Source organism: Folsomia candida, unplaced genomic scaffold (assembly GCF_002217175.1).
Source record: "Folsomia candida strain VU population unplaced genomic scaffold, ASM221717v1 Fcan01_Sc003, whole genome shotgun sequence".
NCBI lineage: Eukaryota > Metazoa > Arthropoda > Collembola > Entomobryomorpha > Isotomidae > Folsomia > Folsomia candida.
Window position 1 is genome coordinate 682,216 of NW_019091195.1, and position 27,694 is coordinate 709,909.

General features: G+C 36.5%; 6 protein-coding genes across 10 annotated transcripts; 4 read left to right on the forward strand and 2 right to left on the reverse strand.

Moving 5' to 3' along the window:
• The first annotated feature begins 786 nt into the window (after positions 1–786).
• On the forward strand, positions 787–4,230 carry LOC110845559 (copper amine oxidase 1). 2 transcript variants are annotated; one of them, XM_035850370.1, is made up of 8 exons: positions 787–1,025; positions 1,101–1,426; positions 1,494–1,677; positions 1,742–1,963; positions 2,030–2,121; positions 2,241–2,290; positions 2,361–3,020; positions 3,095–4,230. In XM_035850370.1, exons 7-8 carry the CDS (start codon positions 2,370–2,372, stop codon positions 3,458–3,460), a joined length of 1,017 nt encoding a protein of 338 aa, XP_035706263.1. In that variant the 5' UTR covers positions 787–1,025; positions 1,101–1,426; positions 1,494–1,677; positions 1,742–1,963; positions 2,030–2,121; positions 2,241–2,290; positions 2,361–2,369; the 3' UTR covers positions 3,461–4,230. The 2 variants fall into 2 exon arrangements, with proteins under 2 accessions (XP_035706263.1, XP_035706264.1); XM_035850371.1 differs by having other exon boundaries at positions 1,742–1,958.
• On the reverse strand, positions 3,678–5,336 carry LOC118435099. Of its 4 annotated transcripts, none has more exons than XM_035850369.1 (3): positions 4,053–5,336; positions 3,903–3,989; positions 3,678–3,792 (listed from the first exon to the last, which is right to left on the reverse strand). In XM_035850369.1, exons 1-3 carry the CDS (start codon positions 5,211–5,213, stop codon positions 3,745–3,747), a joined length of 1,296 nt encoding a protein of 431 aa, XP_035706262.1. In that variant the 5' UTR covers positions 5,214–5,336; the 3' UTR covers positions 3,678–3,744. The 4 variants fall into 4 exon arrangements, with proteins under 4 accessions (XP_035706262.1, XP_035706260.1, XP_035706261.1 ...); XM_035850368.1 differs by having other exon boundaries at positions 3,710–3,834; XM_035850367.1 differs by having other exon boundaries at positions 3,903–5,336.
• Positions 5,337–8,261: 2,925 nt separating this feature from the next.
• LOC110846695 (L-xylulose reductase) lies at positions 8,262–9,446 on the forward strand. The gene is made up of 4 exons (XM_022093520.2): positions 8,262–8,417; positions 8,471–8,723; positions 8,799–8,904; positions 9,007–9,446. The coding sequence occupies exons 1-4, from the start codon at positions 8,363–8,365 to the stop codon at positions 9,358–9,360; spliced, it is 768 nt and encodes a 255-aa protein (XP_021949212.1). The 5' UTR covers positions 8,262–8,362; the 3' UTR covers positions 9,361–9,446.
• A 5,284-nt stretch (positions 9,447–14,730) lies between these two features.
• Positions 14,731–18,054, forward strand: LOC110845560 (zinc finger protein 728). The gene is made up of 5 exons (XM_022092001.2): positions 14,731–14,814; positions 14,983–15,384; positions 15,472–15,948; positions 16,041–16,562; positions 16,640–18,054. Exons 2-5 carry the CDS (start codon positions 15,009–15,011, stop codon positions 17,485–17,487), a joined length of 2,223 nt encoding a protein of 740 aa, XP_021947693.1. The 5' UTR covers positions 14,731–14,814; positions 14,983–15,008; the 3' UTR covers positions 17,488–18,054.
• Positions 18,055–18,693: 639 nt separating this feature from the next.
• On the forward strand, positions 18,694–20,544 carry LOC110847709 (lipase). The gene is made up of 3 exons (XM_022094701.2): positions 18,694–19,414; positions 19,478–19,757; positions 19,878–20,544. Exons 1-3 carry the CDS (start codon positions 19,061–19,063, stop codon positions 20,246–20,248), a joined length of 1,005 nt encoding a protein of 334 aa, XP_021950393.1. The 5' UTR covers positions 18,694–19,060; the 3' UTR covers positions 20,249–20,544.
• LOC110847708 lies at positions 20,370–22,530 on the reverse strand. The gene is made up of 5 exons (XM_022094700.2): positions 22,189–22,530; positions 21,658–22,104; positions 21,395–21,564; positions 20,995–21,308; positions 20,370–20,903 (listed from the first exon to the last, which is right to left on the reverse strand). Exons 2-5 carry the CDS (start codon positions 22,101–22,103, stop codon positions 20,718–20,720), a joined length of 1,116 nt encoding a protein of 371 aa, XP_021950392.1. The 5' UTR covers position 22,104; positions 22,189–22,530; the 3' UTR covers positions 20,370–20,717.
• Positions 22,531–27,694: the final 5,164 nt, after the last annotated feature.

Below are 27,694 nucleotides of genomic sequence, written 5' to 3' on the forward strand. Positions count from 1 at the left end.
GTGCTAATAACCTTTGAGATGGCTTCATTTTGTTAGGTACACACAACCAACCGGGTATAGGTACTAATTTTACATGTCAAGATATTGATTTACGCGTATCTTAGTAAAATACGGTTTGATCGCTTCTGAAAAGTAAGAAATGGTTGTTGTATTAGATATCTATATACCATGTCAACTACAGAATTTTTGTTGTCCTTACTTAAACAATAGTCGTCTCAATTTCCCCTTTTTTATTTTGCATATTTTTTACCCATAATGGAATATACATGTATACATATGTAAGTCATGCTACTAAATAGTTGCTCTGCCGACGGATTGAAGTACTTTACCCTATTTCGTAACAGTTTTATACATAAATACATAAGGTAACAGCAAATTATTTGTAGGGGCTGTTGTAGAAATCATGGTGGAAATGCATTTGGTACAAGGAATATGGTACAAGTGCATAACCAAACTGAACAAGTGCATAAATTGATGATAGACTTTATTCACAAAACCACTACAAAATAAAACCTTGTTTCATTTGTCTAAATAGTGCTCCAACTTGCAATGGAATATAACAATATATACATGTACATTGTACATCCATCTTGTATAAATATTCATGAGTTTACCTTATGTGCATAAATTTATACCCATGCACAAGCTTTTATAAATTAATACTAAAATCAGAGCCAGCAATTAGCATACAATTAAGCTGCTTTTTATCAAGGTTAATTATTGCGTTGTTGTAACTTTATAATATTTCAATTAAGTACATCAAGATTTTGCTTAATATAAATATATGTAGGTACATAGATGTTTCCGTTCGAATAGAATCGAATGCATAGTAGATGACACGATCTAATTGTACGATTGAACGTAACGGCAGTATTTTCTATTAGTACAAACATGTTGCATTTGACAAGTCCATGCAATTGTTTTGCTGACATTAACTGAATTGTGTGAGATGCCAACTGTTAAACTCTTGTTAATTTTCGCTTTGTTGGATTTTGGTATTACTTTGAGGCATGGAAATAGTCCAGGTAAAGCTTAAAGCTTAAAAGTACATTTTCCAACCCTTATTTCTGATAAAATACGATTTTTCATTTCATTTGCAGACCTCCATCCCTTGAACCCTTTGACCGAGGAGGAAATCCAAAAAGCCGTCCAAATTGTTGAAAACCATAAAGATGCATCCGTCACAAAATATGTTTATAACTTTATCGCACTCCTCGAACCCCCGAAATCCGTTCTGCTTCCGTTCTTTCTTTCCAACGTAGCCCCGCCAGTGGGGACTCGCAAAGCTTTTCTTCTTGTACAGGTTAATTTTTTTCAGATTTATGAAGCAGTCGTCAATCTGAATACGAATCAAAGAGAGAGCTACGTTAACGTTAAAAACGTTAGAGCACCAATTACCCCACGAGACGCTGAGGAAAATGAACTTGTACGTGGAGTGTTTCTCTCCATAAGTTTTTGAAATGTTGAAGAAATTAATCATCTTTTTCATACAGGCCGTCCTTTTACGTGACACCCGAGTGCAAAAGCGCTGTGCAGATTTAGGCTACCCAAACATGTCTCTCGTGGAGGCTAGCCCACATCCAGTTCCAACTTATGACAATCGTACCGATTGGGAGGGCAAGAGATTGCTAGAGTATTTTTTCTTCGGAAGGAATTTCCCTGATGACAATTATCACGGTAACTTGTGAAACTAATCTTTAAAATTTGGAATTTTGAATAATTTTCCTTGCTAATTATTCAGCTCATCCATTTGACTTTTTCGTCATCTACGACCTGGACGCCCATGCAGTCTTAGAAATCCAAAATACTCCCAGCCATGCCGACTTCAGTACGGACAATACCGGAAATACAGCTCCCCGCAAAGAAGCGAACTATGAGTATGAACTACGAGGTGGAAAGTCAAGTCTGCGCCAGGACGATAAACCAATGAAATTCAGTGGCAAAAGTTGAAATTTCGAGTGGGGTAGTAAATACTTCATTTTGCATATGTTAAGGATCAACTTTTATGAAATTAATTCACCATTTTTAGATTCACTGGGCGGGAAGGTCTGATTTTACATACCGTTAGTTACAACGATTCAGGGAAATATCGCCCACTTTTATATCGGGCTAGTCTGACAGGTAAATACACATGGATTTACACGTTATTATAGCGGTCGAGATATTAGTCATGAAGACATTACAGTCTTGTTGATGATGGATTCGCAATAATTCGCATAGTTAAAGAATATATTACACAGAGATCTATGTGCCTTATGGTGACCCGAGGCCTCCGTTTCATCACGTTGGGGTATTTATTTATGAATGTAGTCATATTTTGAGTCACCCTGTGTCTATGTACACGTCTATTATGTTCATAGTACTTTGACATGGGCGATTTTGGGGTTGGATATCACGTGAATCCACAAATCCTTGGAGAAGATGTCCTCGGAGCGGCAACTTTTATCGATGCCATCATTCATAACGTACACGGAGTTCCTTTTCGTATTAAAAATGCTATAAGCGTCAGGGAAGAAGATGCAGGAATATTGTGGCAACAAGCTGACTTCCGCGCACCCAAAAAAGTTGTCACAGTTCGATCCCACCGACTCGCAGTGGCGTGCACGACAACGTTTAACAATTATGATTACAGCATCAACTGGTTCTTCTATCAAGATGGCTCAATCCAGTTTCAAATTCAACTCTTAGGAATCATTTACACCACGATGATCGCGGCAGGGTCGAAGAGTGGGGTTTGGGGGACGCAAGTGGCTCCACAAGTTGGGGCACAATTTCACCAACATTTTTTCACGGCGAGGATAGACTCGGATTTCGATGGAATTGCCAATTCAGTGTCGACTCAGGACGTCCAAGGTCTTAATGCAGATACGAATTCAGCTTCAAACCCGTACGGTCAAGGGATTACATTGAATGTAACACTGCTCAGAACGGCGGGTGAAGGTCGAACGAATATTGCTCCATTGAAAGGGCGAACGTGGGTGGTGACGAATCCCAACAAAGCTAGTCCCGTTACTGGAAAGGTATTTTGGATTGTGCAATTATTTTAAATGTAGAAAATTTAAATTATAAATGCATTATTTTATTCTGAATAAAGCCCGTAGGATGGAAATTGATTCTAGGGACGATGCCACCATTGTTGATGAAGAAAGATAGTCCGCTACGACCAAGGGCAGGACATTTGGAGCATGACGTTTGGGTGACCCCTTACCGAGATGGAGATTTATACCCGGGGGGATTTTATCTGAATAATAGTGGTTTACCAGAGTGGGTGGGAAGTGATCCGGGAGCAAGTATTGAAAATACGGACGTCGTACTGTGGCATAATTTTGGAATTTCTCACATCACGAGTCCAGAAAATTATCCAATAATGAACGTGGAGACGGTAGGATTTTGGCTTAAGCCGTACAATTTCTTTAATGAGAATCCTGCCATAGATGTCCCACCAACAGTTACTTCTTAGCATTTCATGTTAATAATGGTTTGTCATGACTAATCCTAAGACAGGTAAACGAATGCCGGTTAACATTAAAGAATTAATACATTCAAATGTACATATCCAACGTTTTCATAAATTTTATTAACCTTTATTCATATAGCTTTATGTAATAATTTATGTCGTCAATAAATGCCAATTAGATTAATTGGATCAGAATACAGATATTGGCAAATAAGTGATAGAAATGTATTGGAAAAATACTTATAAAGTTCGACAAATACAAGTCTTATATGTACATAAATATGTCCTTAGACCTTTGTGGGGATGGTTGTCACGCCAGGTTCACTCTTCTGAAACTGAATTATGATAATTAAATAAGTCGTCACAGATCCGAGTATCTAATCAATATAATAATGATTCAATTTGTAGTTTATTAAAATTTTCCATTTGACATTAAAAATTTTACCGAAATCAAAAATTTCAAGTCCAAGTCGAACACGCTCGTTCTAATTAAAAGTGGTTTTCCAGAAAAAGTTGACGTAACCAATTGCAACTGTAAATCGTACATAAAAATAAGTATTAATGGCGTTACGACAATTAAACTATTGAAAATTACCTTATGCTGAATGTTACGGTTCAAACAGAAATCACAACTCCCTAACTTCGCCAACTGATTAAACAATTGAAAAGTTTTTCTAGACAAGTTCGTAGACAGGCGTGCCACGCAGTAAATTGAGTACCCCGACGCAAAAATTGGAATGATTTGAATGAAAATAAATCGAAATGACACCATACCTACGACAAACTGAATACCAAAATACCCATTAAAAATACAGACTGAAAAATAATAAAATATTTCCACAATCATTCTCAGCTCGAATAAGTCGTTGCATTTCTCTACTTCTTCTTCAATCAAGGAAAAGCTTTCCAAAATTCCAGTTATGAATTCATCATTGGTCGACAATTCCGATACGGATTTATCATCCGCAACTTTATTCAGGATCGTAAAAATATTTTTTGTTGTCTTGGCTAACTGAACCGTTTCGCTAGCTTTGGTCGATTGTTGTCCTCTTGAAGCCCTAACTTGTACACTTTGAATGATAACGTCACAACAGTGGTTGTAAATTTGGCAGAAAAAATCTTGTCCTAAGAAGACAAAGAAATTGAACTGATAAATCAAACAGAGCAAGATGAGAGGCACGTCTTCAGCTAAGTTTGTAAACGTCGGATTGTTGAAGGATTTCATTGCGGAGGGAATTGTCATGCTGGAACAGATAATCAAACATATCGTATAAAATGAAATTAATTGGATGTATCTGGTTTTTAATTTTGCACAAAAGTCGATTAGATGATCACGCGTTCCGAGGAAAGCTGTGATGATTTCCATACTTTTGACACAGCTTTTCCAAAGATGAGAGACTTTATGTTGACAAATTATCAGGCTGAATCGTGATATTGATGGCGTCGTGAATATTATGATGGACCAGGCGGTGTAAACCAATTGAAAAGTTGCTGACCAATATTTATTATGATCATAGGCATGGCTTACGCTTACCGCCCCACAGGCCATGCAGATGCCGATTATCAGTATAGAGCTTAAGAGAGGAAAACGGTTCGAAGTAGTTTGTGTAGATGGTTTTAAAGACACGGGAAAATATCCCAAGATTTGTGAGATGAAAATATTATGGCGAAAAGCATCGTATAATATTTCTTCTACGCTAGTAGGTAGGGATGTGTTATCTTTCGAAGTGTTAAGATTTTTATTAAGAAACGCCATGATACATATACGTAAATGTACATACGTAAGAAAATATGTAACGCTTGATACTGATGGATACTATAATTGGAATTTAAGTAAATTGAACTATGTGCAACTACTTAATTAACTAGCAAACGTTGGTAAAATTGACAACAATGACATATTCATGAGATATATAAGCTAGTAAATTCATTAAGTTAATAGGTGGCAAAGAAATGTTCCCCAAGTGCAAACAATGAGTCACTCTGAATAAATTAGCGAATAAAAATAAATAAAAACTGGATGCAATTATACATAAATAGTCATAATGCGTATTGGGTTTAAGATTGTACTGGTAATTGCAAAATGAGTCCATCCGAATAAAATACAAAATGCACAAGCTTAAAAAAACTACAAACTGGAAAATCCTAATTAAATGCTAAAATGCTAATGTAATCCAGTTTATACCATATAGGTTATTATGCAAATTGAAAATCAGAATTACCAGTTCCAAATTAGCATAACTTTTTATATGACTATAAACTAAGGAGGAGAGTACGCCAACCTGATAATGACAGATCTTGATGTCCTTTGGATATATGGTAGTACCCCCTCTGAAAGTAAAAAGTGTGAAGCGGTTTGATGCCATGGCCAAATTTACGCCCGTCACACCCCTTTGAAGGCGCGCCCGATGCCAAACTAGCTGCACTAAAAAATTCGCCAAAAATCCAATTTTGTTCGGATTTTCATAATAATTATATATTCGTGATCCCAGATAGTCCCTTTATCATATTCAGTTGCAAAATTAACTTTTCAGAAATTTTCAATATTTTCGAATATTTCCTGAAAAGGGCATGGCTTGAAAAAATTCAAAATTCCAAAATAGTTCAGATTGATATCTGATATGACAAAGCAACTATTTGGGATCATAAATATGTAACTATTATGAAAATCCGAAGAAAATTGGATTTTTGGCGAATTTTTTAGTGCAGCTAGTTTGGCATCGGGCGCGCCTTCAAAGGGGTGTGACGGGCGTAAATTTGGCCATGGCATCAAACCGCTTCACACTTTTTACTTTCAGAGGGGGTACTACCATATATCCAAAGGACATCAAGATCTGTCATTATCAGGTTGGCGTACTCTCCTCCTAAGACATACAAAATTAATGCGATGCGCGGAGAAGTCAATGGGCAAAAGTAAAAAGACATTGTTTTATTTATGACAACGAGTACCCTCTACAGAATTGCAAGAAACTAATACGTCTTTATTGTTTTTACTAGGTGGCCCACTGAAACTGTAAGTGAAATGAAACCCTGTGGCTTCAACAGTTTTTATGTTACGAATTTCGAGTTAATTTTAACCGAAAGCCAGTTAATTTCTGAGTAGAAAACAATTTTTAGTTTTCGAAATTTCCTCCCCTGCCATTAATGCAGCGCTGAGGAAACCGCCTGCAGTTCTCCGCTGAAGCACGCACTAATTCCTGGGCAAAGTGTTCCATTCCGTGGTCAAAAATTTTTTTCCGATGTCTACACTTCTACGAGGCTTAGAACACACATTTGCCCCTAACTTTGACCATTTTTCATAATCCGGAGATTCAAATCCAGAAAGTAGAATTACCATTTCCGAGAGGAGGAAAAGTTCGGAATTTTGTTTTTTACCCACGCTTGGGTCATTTTTTGCACTATAAGCTGATTCCTAGTCCTACTGCAAGGTCCAGTCGACTTCAATGAATTGGATCTCACTTAGGGGATGTACCGCGGACTCGAAAACGTATTTTAAGAAATTTGATCCCCCCACCTTCCCCCCATTTTCAACAAAATGTAGAGAAATTGCCCCAATTAGCTCCCACCTGCCAAAATCATCACAAAGCTTGGATAATGTGGCTTTCTGACCTTTTGTCTATATTGGGGGATGTCTCTGACAGATTTGGCGTAGATAAGGCCAACTCGCTTGTTAAAATATTTTTCCTATGTGAAAATCTCCTCATCTGTAAATAGAATCCTCGTCACTTTTTCTGAGCGTACCGCTTGAAGTCACTCCTGGGTTTCTTTAATCTGGTTTCCCTTTGGGGGATGGTCGGCATGTGGCAAGTACCACATTTCAAAGTCCTAAGTCTAAGGTTCAATTTAAGCACTCATTGAATAATCTGCTTCTACACTGTCAGCTGTGAGGTTGGTTTCCGTTGGAATTTCGTGAATTTCTTCGGATTCCATCCTTCAGCGCCTTCATGATGGGTGTGGTCCTTGTAGGATTTCAAAATTTTTTTCTTCGACTGTTGTTAGTCCACCCCGCCCCCATGAACGTCTTTAGAGTCTGTTGGGCTAAATTATACGGCTCGTTCGATTCCTGCCACACTTTTAAAATTCGCCATTTCTCTCCCCATTTTTGTAATGAAAAATTTTCGCCGCCCGCTTCCATTCAACATTTTCCATGCGAATTTGCATTGCAAATAGTAAAAACCTGATTTATGGTACTTATGCAAAATCGCACGGGGAATCCAATGCAATCATCAGATTTTCATTATCTCTGTCGGTTTCGAAGAAAACAGCCACTTACAGTTACAGTGGGCCCAGTATGTATGATAATTGCACCTGTAGATGAAGTACTAAATAAGTGTTGGTGTACCTGATAATTTGATTCTGGAGAGACATGATGTCACTCTTTGCATATAATAATTTTAATTCGCGATTTGGGATACAGGTACATAAAATAAATGGCTCATACGCATGTACAAAATGCAAGTACATATTTATTATTTCAATCGTCGTGTGGGCTTATGGGCTTTATCCATAAAGGATGGTTGGTGTTTCGAAAACAAATAGAGCAGGAGGGATCAAAACTATCAGAAATCGATCACGTGCTTTATGCACGGTCTGAAAATTATTCGAGATTACTTAATTATTTTTTATAAAAAAACAAGTTATCCGTAGATAACTGCTGGTATTATTCAGCCAAAATTTGCATTTCTTTCCAGAAAAATTGCAGCAGGTTATTGTAGACCAAACTCCGGGTCTCATCTGGTCTCATCATACACAAAGAACAAGTTTTTGCAGATGAACTAGTGCATGATGTATTTGCTTTTGGTCTTCGCACTAATCCAGCATGACCTTCCTCCAATGCCTATATAAATAGTTGCTTTCTTTTGATGACAATGCTCAAACTCGTCTAAGCACCTGCCTTCTGGAACGATGTTCAAGCAATATTTTGAAGGAAAGAGAGTCCTCGTCACTGGTGTTGGCCGAGGTACTTAATACGGATAATTTGCAATAAAAAAGAATAATAAAATGTCACTACAGGAATTGGACGAAATATTGCCATACGTTTGTCTTCCTATGGGGCCCATGTAACGGGGGTATCAAAAACGCAGGAATTCCTAGCCTCGTTGAAATCGGAATGTCCAGAAATTGAAATTATTGCGGTTGATCTCGAAGATTGGGATGCGACCAGAAATGCTCTGGAAACTCTGGAACCATTTGATTACCTTATCAATAACGCGGCCATTCTTACACCGGGATTATTCATGGATATAACTCCGACAAAATTCAACCAGTACGTAATTGTTACAAATTATGCATATAAAAGTTGTAATTTGTAACCTAATTAATTAATGTTAACAACGGACAGAATAATGTCCGTAAACGTCGCAGCATGCATTAACGTAGGTCAGGTAGTTGCGCGTGGCATGGAGAAAGCCAACATTGCCGGATCAATTGTCAATATTTCGTCAATCGTAAGGATCGGATTTTTGTATTTTATTTCCTTCACGTTCTTATCAAGAAAAAATTAAGTAGGTAAGTCCGCGAGAAATAAGCCTATAATTTGTTATTTTCAGTGCAGCTCATCAGCCTACCCGGCAAGCTCGTTGTACTGCTTATCAAAAGCAACTCTTGACATGCTCACCAAACTCATGGCTGTAGAACTAGGGCCCAAAAAAATTCGTGTAAATTCTGTAAACCCAGTCGGAATTTATACGGACATGTTGGAGAAATTTTATGAATCACTAGCTAAAGAAGAGGGGGTTGAAGTTGCCGAATATTTGGAGAAACTTCATGCCAGAGTTCCTTTGAAAAGTTTTGAAATGGAAATGAACGATATTGTGAATGCCGTGCTATTCATGTTGTCTCCATCATCGCCACATATTCATGGCGAAATGTTGTTTGTGGATGGTGGCATTCGACACACATAGTGTGGTCAGCTTAAATTCATGCAATTCGTGAAATTATAAAAAATCGATGATTGAATTAAATAAAATGGGCGGGTATTCATCGGTGACCTTTTGGGCTTATTTATTAAATAATCGAGCATTTTCTACTTGTTGCATTATGTGCCTTGCATTACAGAAAGTGCATAAATATGTAAATCTATTTAATGCTGAAATGAACTATATATACATGTAAATATACTTGAGTTTTCATGAGTGTGTAAAATTTCATATGCATGTATGTATTACGTAATATCCTTAATAATTCGTCTTATATTAATCTAAATGCGAAGAAGAATATTATTCGCTGGCTACCATTGAGTCTATAGAATATTCTGCAATCGATTCCAGCACAAAGGATCTATGATCTTTGTCTAGATTGAAAAACCTCATATCATTAACTCCAATCGGTAATGGTATCGGTTGCAGACTTTTGACCCATTTGGACAACTCCTTCTCGCCTTGTGTCGATAGCAGGGACACACCACTTTTAAATTTTCGAATCAAAGCCAAACTGCTTTCATGAACAAATGCTCCAAACCCGCACATCGTCATCGCCATGTAAATTCCGGCACAAATGAAAACACACAACGTGGACAGGATAACTTTCGGTACGATGGCGTAAAATCGTACCGCCAAACATGACAGAATTGCAACGCACGTCGTGATCATGATGAGCAAAAGAAAGCAAAATAGTTCCGCACCCGATGTCAAAATACGAACGAGTATGGTAACCTGCTGAAATAACTTGATCTGGTTCATTTCACGTTGTTGACCTAAACTCAGAATACGGCCAAAGTTAAGGTGAAGATATGTCATTATGTTTCGTACCAAATGCACCGTCAATGTTGCAGTCATACCAAAAACTACGAACGAACGTGTTATATCAAAAAACCCAATGCATCCTATTATGAAACGACACAGAAAAATTACAATATTAAGCAGCAGTTCACTACCCAGGCAGACTCGCACTGCTATGCGATACAAGACAGGGAGCTTGTCGAACGTCCAAAAAATTATTGGTTTCATGGGATCAAGCTCAAAAATTAGGGAAATGAATACGATTGGGACACAAATTGCAAGTCCTCCCAAAACCCAGAGGAATACGAAGAAATCTGGAACATCTGCTGCGTCAGATTTTTTCCGATGAGAGACAAATTCTGTGAGAAGTTAATTATTTTTTATCAGTTGATACATATCTTAATAAATTTATGTGTACCTTTCGATAGCATTTCTTCATACTGGTTGTTCACATTTAGCGAATATATGAAGGCATCACACCTATCGCCAAATACACAATAGAGCCCAAACAGCAAGGAATATAGGATTTCGATCAAAATGAAATATTTCCATCCTTCAACTACGAATACATTACTGTTGGAAAATTTTGGATTAGAATTTTTAATGAAAATTGCAAGTGCTGCTGCACAAATGCCACAGAATGATAATGCAAGCGGAATGATAAGGTTGAGAACGTTTTTTGACTTTATGACGAGAATTTTTCTCCCCTTAATTTCGAAGATTATGGGGAAGCTGTATATGAAGATGTAAAAGTCGTGATATATCGAAATAAATAAGCGAATCGTATCCGCCTGAAAGGGCTTCATTGTCAGCGAAAAGGATGGTATTCGGTTCAAAACAAATATCTATTTGAAGACAGGTCGAGCCGTTTGTTTTTATTCTGGGCGTCATTCACTTGCAGGTTATGTATTATGCACCTGTTGATGGGTCTTTTCCGTTAAATAAATATTCTTGAGAATTTTATGAGCATTTGGCCTGTGGTAGGCTGTGGTCCTCAATTTATAATTTAATTACGGTTGTTAGCTGCCACTGGATGTATGTATATAAATATATTTGTGCATGGATATCTAGAATTTTTCAAGTATCTAACCGCAGTGATGTTTAAAATGCGAATTTTGTTCAAGCGAAATCTATTATGTATGCAGTGTATAAAACCCAAAGCATTCATATTAGCGAAGTTATTTTAGTTATGTTTGTTGAAAAAAGTGAGACAGGACCAAAGGATAAGTTCATATGTATGTATGGCGGATTCATCTTACGAAAGATAAGGTTAAGTTCTTTATCAATTATAATATTAGCACCCAGGGTGCATAAACTTTTTTGTTGTCCGTGGTTTCTCCTAAGGGGGTGGTGCCAGGATGAAAATTTGTATTCAAAAATTAAAAGTTGGGGAATTGCATGCAATTTTGCCATGACAACCACCCAAATCCATTGCAAAAGTGCATGCAATTCTCCAACTTTTAATTTTTGAATAAAAATTTTCATCCCGGCACCACCCCCTTAGGAGAAACCACGGACAACGATAATTTTGGTAAATCTGATGCACTCTTGCGCCTTGGTACCACCCGCAACATACAGTGGCAGCAGAAGTTGGAGGGACATAGGGGGACATTAGTTTTGTGGGATAAGAGGAGGAGGGACGATTTTTCTCTGTGGGAGTAATATCCCCATGTCCCACTACTTCCGCCGCCAATGGCATAAATAAATATGTTGGTCACTATGGCAGAGGATTTCCAATTTCATCTGTCTCAAATTAAGCCTTCTATGACTATTCTGAATATGCAGAAACCCAACCGATATGACTTCACCAAAGATATGTTTATCCAGAAATGAGTGCATATTCGTTTAAAAAATAATGACATGGAACAATTATTGTCATTTATGCCATTTCCTATTAGCCCTGTAATTATCTGGAGTGAACATTGATCATACACCAAAATTAACCCGTCGCTATCGCCATATTTGACAGTCAACATATGTCGTAGGTATGTATATGCATTATCGGAATGAGTTTTAGAATTTGACACGCAACAGGCACAAGACCTTGATGTGTATGAGAATACCACACGATTTTATGAGAAAAAAGTTTCGCCTGGTGTGGAGTAAGGGTAATGATATGGATAAGACATAAATGCTTACAACTTGAGTTCTAGATATTAACAGGCTCCAACTCTACACATGATGTGTAAAATGCATAAAATTTCTACCCATTATTGTTATTCGTTTTTTAGAATTTACTTCAATTTCTGTTTCTGGACTTTACTTTCGCCGTTTTTGATCAAGGAAACAATAGACATTGTTGGAGAAGATGGAGAGGTTGTACACACGGCAAAATTTAAATCATTTCTGGTACAAAAGGTATGCAGAGAAATTTACTGATATTCATACTTATCTTATTCATAATAAGTAAATAATAATTTTTTAATGGTAAGAAGTAAAATGCAATGGATTCATTAATTTATTAGGTTTTATGCGGAACAATTTACATTATTGTTGCAGTAGTGAATATGTTAACGCTTTGGAGCTATTACGCGTACACAAACTTTAAGACTGATCCTGGTCAAGTCTTTGACGTCGTTTTGTATCAGGGTGCCATCACTTCTGCATTCATGTTCATGAATCTCGTCTGGCTAAGGTTTAAAACATACACTTCTCTTTTTTATATTTTTTCAACTAGGTATTTTGTAAGCACAATTGACAATAGTTAAAAAATATTATATAAAATTAAGGCAGATTGACATCAAAAGTCTTATTCAACTTGAAACTGCTCATAAAAAGTGGATCTGGACAAAATCTCTCATAATTAAGGTATTCCTACCCATAATTTTTTGGTGTCGCATAATAATTTAATTATTGTGCATGTGCTAGGTTGGCGGTATAGTGTCGGTAGTCCTATTGCAAATTTTGGTGATTGTGCTCCTGCAAATTCAACAATTTGGAACAGTAACTGAGGATGCCCTGCATTATTTTACGGGCGTTGCTGCAAATACATTTTTCTTGGTCGTACCAAAAAATTTTTCAAGTTTCACTGAGTTAGATTTAGATCTTCAGGTTGCTACAGTTGTTGGCATTCTCAGCAATCAATTCGCCAACATTTTATTCGGACTTTGTCGAGTCGTTGTATTATTGACAAGTTTGGCTGCATATGAGGAAGTTGAAAATTTAAGTCTTCTCAACAAGAGGGTGGAACATAACTTAACGGTATGAGTTTATTTAAAAAAAAGTTAAATGAGGAAGCGCACATTAGTTTTGTATGAATATTCCATGTTTACGTTTGCTAGGAACGCATTGACAATTTCTTAAGGACAAAGGCAAGACTAGAAACCATTAGCAATTTCTGTGGATTTCTTCTCGTTACATTCTTTGTACAAAACATGTGCTTCTGTGTCTATATTGCGGGAAAAGTTTCCACTGGAAATTTCCATTGGATGGATATCGCATACATTTCAATATTTTTTGCTGATGTGACAGTTTTCTTTGTGGCGGCAGAGTCACAGCAAAAAGTTAGGACACTCGGAAGTCAAATGAAATAATGCAACCTATTAATACCTACACTGCATCCATGATTTAAAAATATTACATTTCAAACAGATGGATAAGGTGTCTCAAACTTTGGTAGTGGCCGGAAGTCATTTTAATCCGAATCGAGGACATTGGTCAAGTTGCGAAATTACTGCTTTGATAAAAGAATCCCAAGGATGTATTGGGTTGCGTGCACACAAGTTTTTTACGATTAGCTATTCATTTATTGGAATGGTGGGTAGCACATTCATTTGAATTAAAATAGAATCTATATTTTTCCAAAATGTCTGACATTTCATTTATTCCGACAGAGTTTCAGCACTTGTCTGACTTATGGACTTGTACTTTTGCAGTTTATTGCAACACCTGCAACATCGCCAACGCTGCCAAAATGCAATAATTCTTTGAAATTAGCTCAGTGATTATTTTTTTGATTTCAATGCATATGAAAGACGATTTCGGAATATGATTTTGATTATTACAGTATAGTATACTAACTACCCATGTTGAATTTCTAAGTCAAGGTCATCAATTTGGACAATGTGTAGTAGTCTATTTAATAAAATGAATAATTGTTCATAATTAGGTCATTAGTTAAAATTAATCTCAATTGTTTTGGTTAATTTGTATTTAATTGCACCGCATAATTTATGCATAGCAGGTCTCGGTCCTTTCACTGTCCTGCTTAAGTTCTTCTGTTAATATAATAGGCATCAACTTTGCTTGTAATTGTAATGTAATTACTTAAATCATGTTCGATCGAAATTATACTCATGAAAAATTAAAGAGCATAAATCATGTAATACTAATATTAAATTAACTACACAGTCAACAGTCAGAAAGTGACGATGAGATCTAAATTGGACCGTCTAATCACTTTCTTACGCATTTCCGATAGTAGATTGGTATTAATTATGACATTATGTAAAATGCAAAACTGCATGAAAAATACAGTCACTCAGGAACAAAGTAGATCTGTTTATGTTCGAGTTCATTCACACACATACATTACATATGTCATATGTATGCAACAAACGAGCAAAAAAAGACGAGGGAATTGCTAAAAAATCTTGTCTGTCGTATTGCAAGAAACACGTGTTTTGAAAATTAAACCTGGTAAGAATTGTAAAATTTAATAAATTCCTATAATCTTAGTAATTCATAAATCAATCAATCTTTTTTTATTTATGTATCTACTGTTTATCCGTCGCAAGTGATCCTCCTGAGAAAAAAGCATAATGTGTCATGAAAATTCTGGTTGGTCTAATTTTGTTTGTTTTTTAGCTTGTAGAAAGTAGCAGGACTGAGAAATGGAGACATTAAACGATGAACAAGGGGAAACTGGGGAAGGATGTTACTTATGTGGGGATGACGACGGTGATGGGAGGAGACCCCTTGGTGGAGTGGGTGGAGATATAAAAATTCTAGAAACATGGTCACTCCGCTGCGTTGAATCAATTTCCTGCCTCTTTCGAATTCCTGCCAACGATCCACTCCGTCAAGTCATGAAAGATGCAGATTATTGTCAGAAATGTGTCCAAGTTGTTCGAGATATTGATTTTACCTTTCGTCTCTTTAATCAATTACTTGCAAGATTGGAGGTATTGCAAAAAGACATGTTGGACAAGGTAACGCAGAATGAGATTAAAGATTTCGGGGAAAATTTTGAGCGAGAAATTTCTAAATGTAAGTTTTAATAATTTTGGTTACTAATTAAGTACATATTAAGTAAGGGAACAAATTATATAACACCGTATTTTTATATTGATTTAGTGCTTCGCGAAGGAAGTGCTGACATTAACGTCGGGATTGACCGGTTTAAAAATTTACTAAATTTGGAATCCTTGATGAATTATTCTGACAACGATACAAAACCAGTCCAACATTCAAGCCGAGCTGTGAAACGAAAACTTTCAAATGAAGTTGACAACGAACAATTGGAAATTAAGGAAGAGGAAGAGAAAATTTACGTTAATTTCGATCAAGAAGAAGTTGATTTATTCGATGAGCAAGATTGGGTTATTTTATCAAAGGAGGAAGACAACAAGCAAAAAGTTGTCGAACAGTCGCAAACTTTTGTATCTGATAATGAAAACGGTGAAGAAGATTATCATACTAATCATGGCCGTAAGCGAACCTGGAGGAAGAGAAAACCAATAAAAGTCAAAAGATTTCGGTGTGCCCTTTGTCCCGCATTGGCCTTTGGATCTGAATTGGCTTTGAACGGGCACAGGAGAAGTATACATGAATGTAAAAAAAAATCTATCAAATTACATTTAATTACTCACAGTTACTATTTAACTTGGGACTAGGACTAATTAATCAATGCCTATCTGTTGCAGTTGACCCTCTCCCATATCATTGTGACAAGTGTCCAAAAAAACTTAGGCAGTTAAAGAGCCTTAAACTTCACAAAATGAACAATTGCCCACTTTCACTGGACAGTTCTCAAAATAGTATAGATCCCCATCCTATCAAATCTGAATCTCTTCTTTCGGACTCTGAAGCTGGAAATTCACAAATCCGACGCTCCTCTCCCCGTGTCACTGTAAAACGGGAAATAAACAGTATTCCAAAACAAGAGTACCAAGATGCTGACGCTGCTATTAATTTAGATGAAGATAACAAATATCCCTCTGATAAAGATGACGATTACAGAGAAACTGGAGATGAAGAGGAGGAGGATAACGCTTCAGATTCAGATTTCTCGGACGATGATTTATCTGACGGAAGTGATGCAGACTATCAAAGGGTTAGGAAAAATCGGGGGCAGACTTCCATAAAAAAATTACAATGTCGCTTATGCCCCGCCTCCTTTATGGCAGAAACCACTTTGAAGGGGCATCAACTCGGAGTTCATGAAAGTAGGAAGAATAATATAATACATTTTCAATAAAAAAGTTAAATTCATTTGTATTAATTTTTGCTACCTTTTCAACAGATGACCCTCTCCCCTTCCACTGTGTCAAGTGTCCCAAGAAATTCCGAAAATATAAAACCCTTCGTTCTCACACGAGTAAGAGCTGTCAAAAAGAAATTTTCCAACCATCTCAAAATATTCCGTGTATTTCTTGTCCCAAGAAGTTTTCTACGTATACCTCTCTCAGGAAACACACCAACCTATTACACTCTGAATTATACTGCAGTTTCTGCGCCTTAAACTTTCCAACGTTAGAGGAAACTCAAACCCATGAGGAACTTCATAAAAATTTTGAACAGCCCTTTCAATGCACCATCTGCCAATCGGTATACCCCAACTCGTTAAAACTTAAAGATCATGTCGCATTATCCCATATGGACACACGCGTCGTGTGTGACATCTGCGGTGGCAAATTCGCCAGTACAAACAATTTGAGGAAACATCAAGCTACCCACAACGATTCCTATGTAGGGCACAAGTGCGAAATTTGTGGGCTTGTCAACCAAAGCGTGTCGTCCTTGGCGCAACACATGTTGAAACATTCTAGCAGTAAAAACTTTACTTGTGAAACCTGTGGAAAAAGCTTTAGTTACCCGGCATCGTTGAAACGACACCGCATAAATCACCAGGCACAGCTCCCCTGTGCCTGTAAAATATGTGGTAAAACGTTCGCCTGTAAGCAGTTCCTCCTAAAACATGAGGAAATCCATTCTGGTACGTTATCCTACCAATGTCCAACTTGTGATAAAAAGTTCAAGACAAAAAATAGTTTGAAACAACATGTTAAAATCCATGACCCGAAAGATCCGAACCGGAAAAAGAGGGCTAGGATTAATAGACAGGCATTAGTGATTGAACCGATGCAATAAGGACAAGAGCAGAAGAGTGGAGGTGGTGTGGATATAAATTATAAATTATGTACATATGTAAATATGTATTTTATAGGCTGAAAGAAAGGGAGTATTGAATAATTCAATACACCTGAACAATATTCTGTATCTATGTATATTTAGAAGAATTGTCGTCACATCTAGTAAATAAATTAAGACTAAAATATAAATAATTATGAATATAAATTATAAATATAAATAAACTCTTATTCATCGGGAGGAGCGATATTTCCACCGGAAATTCAAAGAGGGACTACTAATCAGAAACACTAGAAATAAATTAAATCGAGACTCAGGTATGGAAATAAACCCGATTTGGACATCACTACTCCTGCCCCTAGCACCAACGCTCATACGCCCAACTGCAATCCCGGTTACCCAGCGACCCCAGTGATGTCAACAACTTTTCATCTCGTCTGATTTTGAAAATATTATCTTTCATGAAATTATTCCTATAATTTGCATGTACAATTTTACACCTGAAGAAGGGGGCAGTTGAACCCTGAAAGCTAGTGTGAATAAATCACTTCAAAAATGTCATCCATACGATCTGTTAATTCTACCCTAAATAATTATGCTTAATTTCCTTACACGGCTGACATTATTCGTACTCATTGTACCCATCATAATCGCTTCGTTGTTCACTCTTGAATCTACATACGTACAACTTGTCTGATGTGGCACCAAGATATCCGCTTTAGATTTTATTGGCTAAGTGCTCAATTTCTTTTATTGTATGAGTCAAATGAGGATGAAAGATGAAGCCATCCATCTCAACTGGGATAATTTCAAGTTACAGTTATTGAGGGGCTTTAGAATATAATAACGATAAGATGCTTACGCAAGCAAGCATATTTGAATACATAATAAAGAACGCATGAAACGTCGATATGTATCATATGTATGTACATACATATCGCTAATCGGTACATATGTGCGTAACATTTACGTCAGCGACACTATTTCAGATAATATTAATATGTATTGATAATATTCCAGTGGTTTTGCTATACGTAAAAGTTGAATCTGTCTTGCGGAAAAATTACATGCAGTTACAATTAATCAATTCAGGAACCAATATGTATTTATTTACATACTTTCATAATGTATGCAAACTAATATTCGCATGGGGTTGTGACCACGCATAATTTTTTTACAGCGCTACTCATACAAATTATTAAAATTAAGAACTCGAGTCTTTTTCATGAATGATATCTTCTTATAATAAAATTATGTAACTAGTCCCGAGTTCAATTGCACGACCTGTGCTGAAAACATGATGTTAACCCCGGTCGTCATCCTGACATTTATCTTAAAGTAACAAATTACGTGTTACGGTTGTATAAAATTAAGTTATATAAAAACCAAGAATGTAATGTATTTAGCATGGATTTTTTTCAGATGTCGGATATTGGAATGATCAAAAAAAGGTCATGTAAATTGAACTCGGAAATTACCATAAATAGAATTGCTTTCGGGCTGTTATCATTCATACACATTACACATTCTTGTACGTTAACACAAGTAAACAAATTTCTGAAATTTCTGAACGATGGTTCTGTTCCGTAAAAATTTTTATATTTTCCTGGGAATGGGACTTCTACTCGTTCCCTTGATTCATTCTCAACTTTTACTTCCTCCACTTCCTACTCTTCCAACTATTGCACAGATTTTTGCCATTTTAACCCTGAACCTTCTCCAATTTCTCAATTTGAACGTTTTTGATAACTTGACTCCAATTTCTACCACAAACTTTATGACTCTACCGACCGTTGGGGACACTGTACGTACATTATATTACTCCTTTGGAATTTATTGCCCTCTCGCTCAAGTCCAGACTTGGACCTGTGGTCAAAAATGTGTCGATTCGGGTGGAACTGATAATACAGTTATCCAAGTTTACGAGGTATGACAAAAAATAATTGATTAATTTCCTGAATATATAAATGCATAATTTTGGATATTGCAGGACACTGTTCAACAAACTCGGGGCTTGACCATTGTGAACAATCCAAGAAGTGAAATTATAATTGCCTTCCGTGGTAGTTATCAGGCTCAAAATTTTTTAGAAGATGCTGTTAGCGTGGTCTTGGTCCCATTGGCGTTGACGGGAGGGACAAATGTGCAAGTTTCTCAGGGATTCTTGTTAGCTGCTCAGTCCCAGTATGAAACAATGGTTCTTCCGAATTTGCGTAACCAACTTGCAGCCCATCCTGGATATAATGTTGTCATTACTGGACACAGCTTGGGTTGGTTTATTTACATATATGTGGTTTTTAAGATTTAGAAAATTATCCCTTGTCACATATGTTTGCATTGTACTTTACAATTCGATTTGCTCAAATTAGGGATTTTTTAATGTGTCATAGGTGCAGCCATGGCGGAACTGACATTCGCAATGTTGAAAAACAGCACAGAATTTGGATCCAATTCAACTCTTTCGCTTTTTAAGTATGGTTCTCCACGCGTCGGAAACATTGGATTCGCTTCGTGGATGAATTCACAAAATAGTTCTGTAATTCGAGTTGTGAATAAGGCTGACATATTTTCACACATCTTTCTTAATAGTGAAGGTTATGTGCATAGTGGGAACGAATATTGGCGAGCACCAAATAATTCTGACATTTTTTGCAATCCCAATCTATACGAAGATCCTGCCTGTTCCAATTCCCTTGGTCCAAGCTATAATACAAATGATCATTTGACGTACTTAGGTATTCCTAAGGCGGGCTGTGCTTAAGATAGGAAGGTGTTACATACATATGTATTTATCAAGAGACATTATACTTGATTTGTATGCATAATTTCGATAGTACAGCAAAATTATGCGGAGTTCAAATTTGATATAGGATACTTTTTTAAGTTAGGTTACAAATTTTATTCGTTACAAGTTAGAAAGTACAAATGTTGGCACATTAAAAAACTCAGATAGCAACGCTAATATGATAAGTCGTAGATAGTTATAAATCATTGATTTGTATGATACTTTACCAGACCAACCAGACGAATAAAATGAATTGTTACGTGAAAAAGTAATCATCTGCAAAATGAGTAGTGTATTTGAGCATCAAAATACCTAATCCTAAGTAATCCAAACGAGTGTACATATGTATGTGATATACTCGCATATGTATCCACACATAAATATAAGTATATATTTATGTATAATTAATTTGTTTGACGAGTAATATTAAGAAATGAGGTAGGTTCTATGTGCGCTTAACAGTCACATTAATCGCCCAACTTTCCACATACTTTTTGTGTGTGATTGCCTCAACTGCCAAATTATTCTCCACGTCCCCCACCGACATACGAAAATAATTTCCAGAATTTTCGACTTCCTCAAAATTCATCCGAGTTGTGGTTCGGACTGTCCCAGAAAATACAAAATCGGCCTGATAATTGAAAAATCACAAAGTTTTTATATGTGCATAACAGCTATGGTTATAGGTTATTGAAAATTATAAATAGTATGATAATGCTTACATCTCCACCATCATCATCACTCTCATCATTCGAGCTTTCACCCTCATCCTCCGAGCTTACATCCTCATAATCTTCGTCGTCAGACGAATCATGGTAATCATCACTGCTTTTATCTTCATCCTCGGAATTGTCGTCACTTTCATAGTTCCCATTGGCATTTGGAAAATCGAATTCGATCTTTGCCTTGTACTTTTTCCCATCTTGTGGTAATCCATGATATGCGACCCATACATAAATCTGGTCATCTCTTTCTATCGCTCGTATAAGGAAGGTTTTGCTGTCAGTCACTAATATAAAGAGGCTGGTGGACCCAGCTACGATTGCATAACAGCGTAATAAATTATTACAAATGTTCAATTCAATACAATTTCTTATCAAGTTTTATACTCAACGAACTTACATGTAACCAATTTCCGCTTGCTGGAACTACTCTTCACAATGTAATTGTTCCAGGTAGAACCTCCTTCATAAGACTTCACTCCATGAATATCTATTAAATGCTGAATATACTGGCCGAATGGGATTCGAGCATTGTTACATCCATCAGTCTTAAGGCAGCAGGAAATGGGTCTAACAAGAATCAGATTAATTTATTAGGAACCCGATCAAGATTTGAATTTCGACATATGTGAATATAGACATTTTATAAATCCTTCCTCTAACCTGAAATGACAACCAATTTTATGTCGTCCGACCAAATTAGGAACGTTCTGATGGCGACATCCATCACCCGAATACGGACAAGCGACGTTACCATTTCTGATTTGAACATGTTGAGAAATGTTGGTCGGTGTTTCCAGAACGGGAGGAGGAGCAACAAATGGTGACGCCGACGCTACCGAATTATCCGTCGGATTCTGAATTCTGGGTAGTTCTGCTTGTGCGAGTCTATTCCTTTCGATGGCAACGAGATTTTCGGCAAGTATATTACGACAAGATCCTTCTTGATAGGAAATTCGGCAAATTGGACACTTTTTGAGAATGTGTGATGCGCAGATATTGTGACCGTTTTTACATTGCCGAATGTGCCCGGAACACAAATCTAGGCATATGCTGCATTCCAGTAAGTTTGATAAATTGAGCGTATCATTATCAGAAGAGTGTGCCATTCTAAATTTGCATTTGTATAAAAGAACAACCATTAACATGGTATTTGTAGTCAGCAAATTAAATTTTAAGTGTTTAATCACTTACTTTTCTTAAGGATAAGTGTACAGTGGATGACCAAATACAATTTAATAGAAACGTGAAATCAAACGGAGTTGATAAATAAAATATCCCTCGTCCATAAAACTTCGAAGTGTATACAAGCAATCCAAACCTTTTGAAGTAATCTACTCTTCCAGAAAAGTAACACTACGTTATAAAATTAAGAAATTAATATTAACGTTTAATGTTTAACAGCTGCTAATGAGTGTGTCTCGTAAGGAACAAAATCATCTTTCGTTTGCTGCCTTCATAGTTCATTCATTCATACCATGATTCATACATATGTACTTGATTTTTATTGGAGAAAGCAGGCCAATGTTACTACAAGCATGCAATAAGAAAGAATCTTTGTCTCACAAGTCACAACCTTCAATGCACTGCACACAGTCAAAATCAAGATTTCTTTGAGGCTCTATGCTTCATTGATATTTTTATGCTCGTATATGTAATATATGCAAAAATATCTTATAAGTCGTAATTTAACAACAAAATGGACGCATATCAAAATAATTCAGGTATTTCTTTTGCAAGAAAGTTTCTAACATGGCAAACAAGTATGTATATTTATGCACATAATGTGTTTAGTTGAATAAGCTTTACCAGTCCCTCTCATCAATTCGTTGATTAAATTATCGTCCTTTATTTTAGAATATTATTTTTTCTTCAGTTCTTTCTTCGGAACCTGGATATCATAAAGTAGCGGAAGCCAAGGAAAGAAAATTCCTGCACTGAATATAATTTTTAATGTATTGGAATGCAAGATCAGTAGGGTGACATGTAACGTCCTTTTGGATATGCATTGTTGGGGTCCAAACACGACAATTCGAAATTTTGGCCGTTTTTTGAGGTTACCAGGATAAAGTGTCGAACATTCGTAAATCGGAGGCGAAATATCATGGATTGAAAGCTTGGACTGAAGCAATAAAGTTTTGCCCTCGAGTTAGCCTAGTTATCTTGCTCGACAGACGAACAAAAATAATAGCAATAAGTCGCTTCAGTTTCATCCCTTGCTTAATAAAATTATTGCCAAAATGCCAACTACTATTATTATTTATATGACTATATAACCTAAGAGCGTGACCGACGTGTTGGCCTTCATGCCAAGGTTAATATAATTTTCATCCCAACCCTTAAAATATATTTATGTACAGTGCACTACTCATGCAGAGTTTATGCTGACAAATCAAACCGAAAAATTATGGTTGGCATATTTTAGACAAAGGGACAGCGTTGCTAAAATAGCTTCCCTACTTACTGACAAAATTTTCTACTTGAGTCAATTGAAGAAGTTATCAAGATTGGCAATTAATTGGCAAAATGAAAATTGTCACTGTTACTCCTTTAACTTGGAAAGCTTTGGTTAATTTAACAAAAGCTTTCCACTATTTATGGTTGTGCCCTTTAGAGTGGGACCCTTTAAAAAAACGGTTATGTTTTAATAAAATGTCACGTAAATTGATTCCTTGGACAGTCATAATTCTTAATTTGTTTGCCATAATTTTAATCCTACTTTATTTCCTATTGTTGCAAATTTTAAGCAGTTACGCTTTTCCGTTATTCAATTTTATACTAATCATGATTTACCTTGTACTGGCCACATTTACCATTTCCTTTGAATTAGTCGCTTTATTTTTTTCACAAAGTGCGGTATCGACTCTTAACGCGCTTATCGATGTGCATGATTTTTTGAAAAAGGGTGAGTTAAGATTTTTCTGACATAGGTATGCATAATGTTTTTAATGTATTCGTACAAAACTTAACTTGTTGCAGGCAATTCGACAGGAAGCAAGTAGGGATCCCAATCCCGGACGATTTTTAAAATCCCGGGAATCGGGAATCCCGGTTTTAGCCGTGAAAAATCCCGGGAAATCCCGGGAATTTTTCCCGAAATTTAAATATTACCTTATAACTTGGGTCAAGTCAAATTTGGGTGTACAAAAAGGTACATGGCTTTCAAAAGTACCGAGACTGAGCATATTTATAATTAGTGCTCGGCGCGAGACGAGACTATCTCGAAAATTTCGAGACGAGACGAGATACGAAATGAGACGAGACCAACTTTTTCGTCTCGAAAGATTTCGGGACGAGACGAGATCGAGACGAGACCAGCGCCATCTCGTCTCGACAAATCTCGGTCGAGACGAGACGTCTCGATACATCAAAAATTTAGAAATTTAGCAGCAAATTCTCCGTCCTCTAGCCTTCTGCAAGGAGCGAGCAGCTTTGGGAAATGCAGTATCCTTAAAAAATTGGTGACAATAGATAAAACGAATAATTATGATCAAAACTTTAATCAGTTTGCAAATATCCTGATTTTTACGTAAAAGACACTCAAATATGACACTAACTATATAACTCCAATTATAAATTGTATATACTGCGGGTAACGATTCCTTCGTATCCATATCCCAAGTATTCTATGTATATGTAGTAACATAAGCTATGACGGTTACGAGTCATTCAGGTATTTCATGTTAGCCTTCGTAAGCTCGTAACTACATTCATAAGCCTGCGAAGATCAGCTTACGAACCAAAAATTTGACTTACTGGGTAAAAATCATATACAAGAGATATTGGTACGTTTTGTCAAAAGCTCGTAAGGTTAGTAAGTTTACGTGTTTACGTACTAACGAAAATTGACGTGAAATGACTCAATGGAAGCGTCGTAAAATTTTGTCGTCCCGTTGCTAGCTTACGATTAAGATTTATCCTTTATTTTTTTGTGTAAACTACTAGTATGTAGTTTACTATATAAGGAATACAAGGCCAATTATTAATATTCTAAATATTTGCAGTTTGTGTATTTGTATTTTGTAATTATCTGAAGAATACAAAACATATTTTAAAAAACATGGATGAATGTCGAGACATCTCGTCTCGTCTCGACCGAGACGAGACGAGATGACAAAATCGTCATCTCGTCTCGTCTCGATCACTTCGTCTCGAGTCACTTTCGAGACGAGACGAGACAAGGCAATCTCGTCTCGTCTCGTCTCGTGCCGAGCACTATTTATAATACCTACTTCTGTGTTTTTGGGATCTGTGCCTGCAGAAGTACTTAAAGTATGCCATTTTCTGGCCTACACAAAATAATATTTTGAAAATACATACATATTTATGTACTGTAGCAATACAAATTAGTAATTATATTAAAACAATCACGAATTAGAAACAACATCCTTCCGTCTCATAGTTCCTGAACACCGGAAATTCTTTCGCAAATTTAAAGAATCCCTCTACATAAAGAAAATGGACAACAAAATGAACGTTTCCAAAGGCATTAACATCAACCCGATATGGTGCGCAACACTATTAAATTTTTTATAAATTACGTCCAGTAACCAAGTAGCAAAATGTATAACAGATTATCATATTTTTAAAAAATAAGCAATGATTGTGATTTCCAAAATCTTTGTACATGCCTGATGAAGATGACTGTGGGTCACTGAAAGCTAGCAATTTTTCAATAAATCAAGTATTATCCTCGAAAACCGCAGAGATGTCTACTAATAGTAATTATATTGTTTTGCCTACTATGGCAAATTTAAAAATTCGATGTATTGTGGAAGCCCAATTTAGTTAAAATTCACTATTTTGGAGAGGTGTGAAGAAAGAGTTTAATAATTTCATTCCAGAAAACTTAAATAATTAATCAAGGATTTGTCAGCATGTTAATCCGAAATGCATAAATTTACGTTTATCAAATATCAATATTAATTGGCCTAACCTGCATTAACATTAATATTGAAAAACTTCAATTGGACATGGAGGTTGGTAATTCAAAAATTTCAAGTTTAAATAAGTACATATGTATATGAGCTACCACGTTCAAAAAGCCTTTCATACAGCCTTAAATTCATCGACTAAAATTCGAAATCACTTCTAACATCTTAGCATTTTTGATCATAACTGATTTCAGATTCTATAATTATACCGAAAATAAGGTTTATTTGTTCCTTCAAGTTATAATCTGACATCGAGATTAGAAAATTTTAAGTTCCATCTTGTATTATAAATGTTACTTGCAAATTATGAAATTTGGATAAACGTACGAGTACATTAAATGTGGCCACTAATATTGTTTAAAATTTATATTTTCGAGTTCAGGATCAATTTTGATTGGTTATGATCATCGAAGCTTTTTCTTACTAATCATATAACCGATAATTATTTAAAACCGCTATTAAAATTTTAAATTATAAGTAATTTTCAATTCTGAATGACAAATTGAAAAATCCCGAAATCCCGGGATTTCAGTTGTAGGGATTGTATATCCCCCACCCGACGAGCCTACCACTCGGCACACGGAAGCCACCGTGGCCGAGTACGACTGTAAAAAGAAGGATCTCTCTCCGTCTTCAGACAGACCGGCCCGAGTGTTCCCAGCGTGAACACCTCCACTCTTCTCTCCACATTTTTCCCTGCACCACGCCGTCTGCGTGGCTGCCATCTTTAAAATAAATTCTACGACCTAAATTAAGTTCCTAAAATTCATTTTTGTAATTGCTAATGTGAGTAGTAAAGATTCTGAAACTCTTGTCAAGTGAAAATTACGAAGTATACCGTTATTGAACAGTTTATTCGGGTCATTTGTCATAAAAATTCGTACATTGAATCGTGCCAGGTGCAGTTTAGTATAGAAACGGTGCATAAGTGGAAATCGGAGTAAAAAACAAGACAGTATTTCTAATTGCCAAGCGAGAGACAATTCATCCTCCTCCCCGTGCGTCGTAGCTCCCATCCGGCTACCCCCCTGTGGCCAGTGAAGGTGTCCCGTGATCAGAAGCGTGTCGCATCCGTCCCCCAAGGACCCTGACGTCCGGTACTCGATGAGACTCGCCCATATTCCCCTACCGAGCCCACGGCGACATCTTCTCTCCGCCCACACAGTTCTTCAAATCCCGGGATTTCGGGATCCCGTTTCCCGGGAATTCCCGGGAATAAAATCCCGGGACTGGAACCCCTAGAAGCAAGTCGAGCACAAAAACTAAACCCCAGATTAAGTTTGATTATAGTGGAATGTTTTTAAATATTGCTGTATTGTCCGCATCCACTTATCCCTATCTTCTGATCCTTACGTGGATATATTTTCAACTGGATCCATACTACATGCTTGCAAAATTCTTAACGTTCCCAGGAAATCTTATCAATTTAAATATCTGGATCAAGTTATTCTTATTAATTTTAAGATTTACTCAACTATTCATGGTACTGCAGGCCTGTTATTCGATGGTATTCGTTGTTTGCATTTTAACATTAGCAACACAACTTGGATTAACTTGCATTTCACACTTGTACAAAATGCGTCACAAATTTACACTATTTTCAAGACAAATATCTGATCGGATCCTATTTTGATACAAGTCCTTGCAAATTCTGTTCGCCACAGCGTACGATCTTTGCTCTATTATAGCAATAATTTGTATATTGATTTCCGCCTCGGATGCAGTTATGTTTAATTTTATATCGATAAAAATGTATCACATAATTC

Bases quoted from the DNA above. Each gene is read 5' to 3' on its own strand.
- LOC118435099 (XM_035850366.1), bottom strand. From the start codon at position 5,213: ATGGCGTTTCTTAATAAAAATCTTAACACTTCGAAAGATAACACATCC. The intron at 3,835-3,902 runs GTAAAATTTTTA...TATATTGATTAG, and splicing joins ACTTGAAATTTTTGATTTCG to ATACTCGGATCTGTGACGAC.
- LOC110847709 (XM_022094701.2), top strand. From the start codon at position 19,061: ATGGTTCTGTTCCGTAAAAATTTTTATATTTTCCTGGGAATGGGACTT. The intron at 19,415-19,477 runs GTATGACAAAAA...TGGATATTGCAG, and splicing joins CAGTTATCCAAGTTTACGAG to GACACTGTTCAACAAACTCG. The intron at 19,758-19,877 runs GTTGGTTTATTT...AATGTGTCATAG, and splicing joins CATTACTGGACACAGCTTGG to GTGCAGCCATGGCGGAACTG.
- LOC110845559 (XM_035850370.1), top strand. From the start codon at position 2,370: ATGGGCGATTTTGGGGTTGGATATCACGTGAATCCACAAATCCTTGGA. The intron at 3,021-3,094 runs GTATTTTGGATT...TTCTGAATAAAG, and splicing joins CTAGTCCCGTTACTGGAAAG to CCCGTAGGATGGAAATTGAT.
- LOC110847708 (XM_022094700.2), bottom strand. From the start codon at position 22,103: ATGGCACACTCTTCTGATAATGATACGCTCAATTTATCAAACTTACTG. The intron at 21,565-21,657 runs GTTAGAGGAAGG...GATTCTTGTTAG, and splicing joins AAAATTGGTTGTCATTTCAG to ACCCATTTCCTGCTGCCTTA. The intron at 20,904-20,994 runs GTAAGCATTATC...TTCAATTATCAG, and splicing joins GTGATGATGATGGTGGAGAT to GCCGATTTTGTATTTTCTGG.
- LOC110845560 (XM_022092001.2), top strand. From the start codon at position 15,009: ATGGAGACATTAAACGATGAACAAGGGGAAACTGGGGAAGGATGTTAC. The intron at 15,385-15,471 runs GTAAGTTTTAAT...ATATTGATTTAG, and splicing joins TGAGCGAGAAATTTCTAAAT to TGCTTCGCGAAGGAAGTGCT. The intron at 15,949-16,040 runs GTAAAAAAAAAT...TATCTGTTGCAG, and splicing joins CAGGAGAAGTATACATGAAT to TTGACCCTCTCCCATATCAT.
- LOC110846695 (XM_022093520.2), top strand. From the start codon at position 8,363: ATGTTCAAGCAATATTTTGAAGGAAAGAGAGTCCTCGTCACTGGTGTT. The intron at 8,724-8,798 runs GTACGTAATTGT...AACAACGGACAG, and splicing joins ACTCCGACAAAATTCAACCA to AATAATGTCCGTAAACGTCG. The intron at 8,905-9,006 runs GTAAGGATCGGA...TGTTATTTTCAG, and splicing joins TTGTCAATATTTCGTCAATC to TGCAGCTCATCAGCCTACCC.